Source organism: Opisthorchis viverrini, assembly GCF_000715545.1.
Source record: "Opisthorchis viverrini unplaced genomic scaffold opera_v5_10, whole genome shotgun sequence".
NCBI classification, from domain to species: Eukaryota; Metazoa; Platyhelminthes; class Trematoda; order Opisthorchiida; family Opisthorchiidae; genus Opisthorchis; species Opisthorchis viverrini.
In genome coordinates this window covers 4,009,368-4,012,990 of record NW_008751666.1, presented here as the reverse complement: position 1 = coordinate 4,012,990, position 3,623 = coordinate 4,009,368, and the positions used below count along the sequence as shown (strand labels likewise).

The following is a 3,623-nucleotide window of genomic DNA, read 5'->3' as shown; positions in this document are numbered from 1 at the left end:
GCCTTCTTGCCCTGGTGGTAAAAAATAATCTCTGTACAATTGCGTTTTTTGTTTCCTCCCATGGGTTTGTAACAACATGATCATTCACCTCAATCTTGTGGAGAAGTTGTGTGGATTAATCGAACGAGAAAAAATGGCGTCCATCGGTATAAAATTTAGGAATCTACACAGCGCTGTGCAAATCTTGTTTTCGCAGAGTAGATTGCAGGTAAAATCCTTTTTGAAGGTGTACGCTGATGCACTTGTACCAACCTAATTACTTTCTTCTAGAGGCAATCTGTGCCAGTCAACAAGTTAATTTGGAAAGTGTGATTCATCTATGCCCATCAACCCATACACAAATCAATGCTCCGTATTCCCTTCAAGCAAAAGTCGCTCGCAGTGAATGATCTAATCGGTCTTATTTCGTGAGAGGGAGTGGTTTACCTTTTACTTTTACCGACCCTACGACAAAATGTTGCTAGACAAACTTCATGTTCTGTTTAACAATACTAGATTAATCGCAGTAATGTGACCTTCCATAAGACCTGCAGTACAATAGTCACCTTGTAAAAGCCACTTGTGTCCTCCACGAAAATCACCACCATTACTAAGGATAGAACTCTTCCGTTGTAAAGAACTCCGCCCACAAACAACTTCAAACAGCACCACGAACTGGAATTTGAGTCGAGGCCAGTGTTTGACTCCGTTAATAATCCGTTCGCCACCATAAAAACATCGCCTGCCTCAGCAAATGTTTTTGCACGAACGTTTCTAACACCAAAAGAGTTTCTCATGTCGTCACAATGTTTAAGCAAAGTGACCAACAGCATTCCGTACGCTGTAATACACATTAAAACGCTTCAAACGTCATTGTTGGTCCATAAGATCGCCATTGTGGTTACAACTTTTCAAACCGAATTGGAGCGCTCTTGGATACACTTGAATCCGCTTGTCATTATCGTCATTAACAAAGATCACTCCAGGAGTGATCGGTCCGTATCCTGGTAACGAAATAACAACCCTCTTACCAGGCAACTCAGCTGATTGCTAATTGCCTTCTCCTCTGATGAGGAATCCAGGGCGAGAGAAATCATCCGTTAGTGAACCTGTCACAACCACTGGCGGTGCTGCATCAAAACTGCTGAATTCAATTTACCGGCTCTCTTATCATGCTTTGTCAAACGACCCAGGCTAGATTTGTCACCTTGTAGTGGTCGGTCTATACTGGCTGGTACAACCATGCCAGGAAGGCCAATTGGGAGCAGGCCGACGGAAAACAGCGAGTCCCCGTACTGTGAGTAATCGCATTACGAGATGGTTTGGAGGTAAGTCGTACTCTCCTCTGCAATAGGGTGTGAAGGCAGTGAGGAGTTTCTCACAGACGACCAGCATGCCCATATTTATAGAAGCAGCGGTACTTCCTTATCCAAAGGAAGGACGGATTAGAGATTTACCCTAAAAACCTCACTCCGATCGCCTCAAGGTTGACCGTAACCGCCGGCTCTTGTTCGATACGATCGGAATACTTTTAAAACCAGATTTCGGTTCTACTCAAAAGGCACCTGCTGTCCCCAGATGCATTAGAAGTGAGACGGTAAGGCCTTGGGTCAGACCGGCCCCGTGCAACCAAGTGGCTCCGGGAAGGGTGTCCCAAGAAAACCCTGACAACCACTTTCTCGAGGTTCAGAACTTTCGAATCAGCGGCTTGAGGCAGGGTCCCCGAACAAAGGTCCAAGGTAGGGTACCTCAACTAAACCCTGTTCGCACTTACAGCTTACCGGTCTTCTCCCACACTGCTTCCCCACCCATCGAACAGTGCAGTAAGATGAAACCACATGCCAACGCCCTAGCCGTGTCTAAATCTTCGGCCAGAAAAATAAACCAAAATAATAACTTACTAGCCTCGAAAGATCTAATTCACGTTGCAGCCTTTAACGTCCATACTCCATGTCAAAATGTGCAACAGGCATCTGTCGATATATGTGTCCCCGAAACACGCATACAAGACTCCACTTCGGTCGTACACCTTAAGTCGCTTCGGACGAGCTCAGATGTTCCACATTTCACTATTCGGGTATCCGGTGATCCTGACGGATGGATCTTGGTATCTACGGTGTTGCAACCAGCTTCAAGGTTCAAGGTGTCTTACTGTACTGAGGCTATCAGTTACGGATGGAGAGCGTCAGTTACAGATTATGGTTCATTTTAATGTGTGTATCTTGACTCTGATCATTCTATCGTGCAGGCCCAGCTCTCACTTCCCTTTCTGTCAGGATGGCACGTTCCACGGCAGTGTAACTGAATTAATCAACTCCCACAACTTTCAGTAGCTGAAGAGTATCGAGCTGTTGTGTCTAGAAAGCCTACTGAAAACGCACAGTCATGCATAGGACGAAGACTGGTTGAAGGTTGAGTGGACGCCAGTCGAAGAAGGTATGCTCTCGGCTTCCAGAACTGTTTGTCTAGGCCATCCGACTCGACTAAATGAAAACTGAATGTCGTCAAGATCAGCAAATCTAATTGCTACAAGAAAGACCATACCAGAAACTAGCGGCTCTAATGGCACACATGGATCCCTCAAACACCGGATAATCAGAAGCTTGAAGAATGACGGAGAACGCTGGTGAACTTTGAAGGCCCGGAAGATGGAGAAGGCTTTCGCTGCAGGCAACAGTCGCGCCCTGTTTCAACTGATTCGACCAACCGGTCAAAAGAAAGCAAATATCAGTGAAACAATATGCAAAAAAGACGTCCTGAGCGCTGGGCTAAGCACTTCAAGGAGCAGTTCAGCTGGTCTCCTTCAGCGCAACCGCTGGAATAGCCCAGCTGGACTGAATAGAACGTTGGCACCAACCCGCCATAAGCAACCGAAATCCAGCATGATATTCCAATCCTGAAACGCGACAAGGCACCTTGACCGGATGGCCAGCACCCTGCACTCTTCCAAGAAGGTGGAAATGTCCTGGTGAACAGTCTGACAACCATACTGCACAAGATTTCGAACAAAACAGAATACCAGATGAATGGGACCCCTCGACCGTCATCACAGTTTTCGAAAATGGCACAAGAAAGTCATGGGAATAGGCATCATTCTTGTATCCGTCGCATCTAAGTTGCTCTATGGCATTCTTTTGTGCAGGCTAATCGGTTATCACGAGAGACATTCGTGAGGATCAAGCTGGGTCTCGCCCTGGTCTAGGATTCATCGTTGGTCGTTCTTGATCTGAGGGCCGCTTGTGATCCTGTCTATCGTCAAAAACTGATGATCAACGGAGAGTCCCTTCCAAATCCATATCCCTTATAGGGGCACAGTATGTGAACCCCCTTGGGCGCTTCCGAGTATACGGCAAGCTTTCGTCTGAATTCATCATGTCCAATGGTGTTAGAAAAGGCTCCCATCTCTCAAATTTCCTCTTGAATTTTATGGAAATGCCGCTTGGAATTTCTGTCTGCCTCTGAAACTTCGGTTGTCGAAATGCTCCCGGGACGTTCACTCGTGGACATAGAGTGTGCGGACGATATTACCCTCCTTTGTTCAGATCCTTCCCAAATGCGAACTATTTTAAATAACCTAAATAACTGCCTCATGGTTTAGTGTACGCTTCATACCTGAAAAATGTAAAGTGCTTCTACAAGACTGA

At 46.1% G+C, this 3,623-nt stretch overlaps 1 protein-coding gene across 1 annotated transcript in view; it reads left to right on the top strand.

The window, feature by feature from the left end:
• The window catches only part of T265_01019 (hypothetical protein), a gene marked incomplete at both ends in the record, with an annotated part of 25,485 nt that extends 21,862 nt beyond the window's left edge, over positions 1-3,623 (top strand). Inside the window, one exon of the mRNA XM_009164934.1 lies at positions 3,578-3,623. Within this exon, the coding sequence (XP_009163198.1) occupies positions 3,578-3,623 (46 nt within the window). The remainder of the gene's footprint in view (positions 1-3,577) is intronic.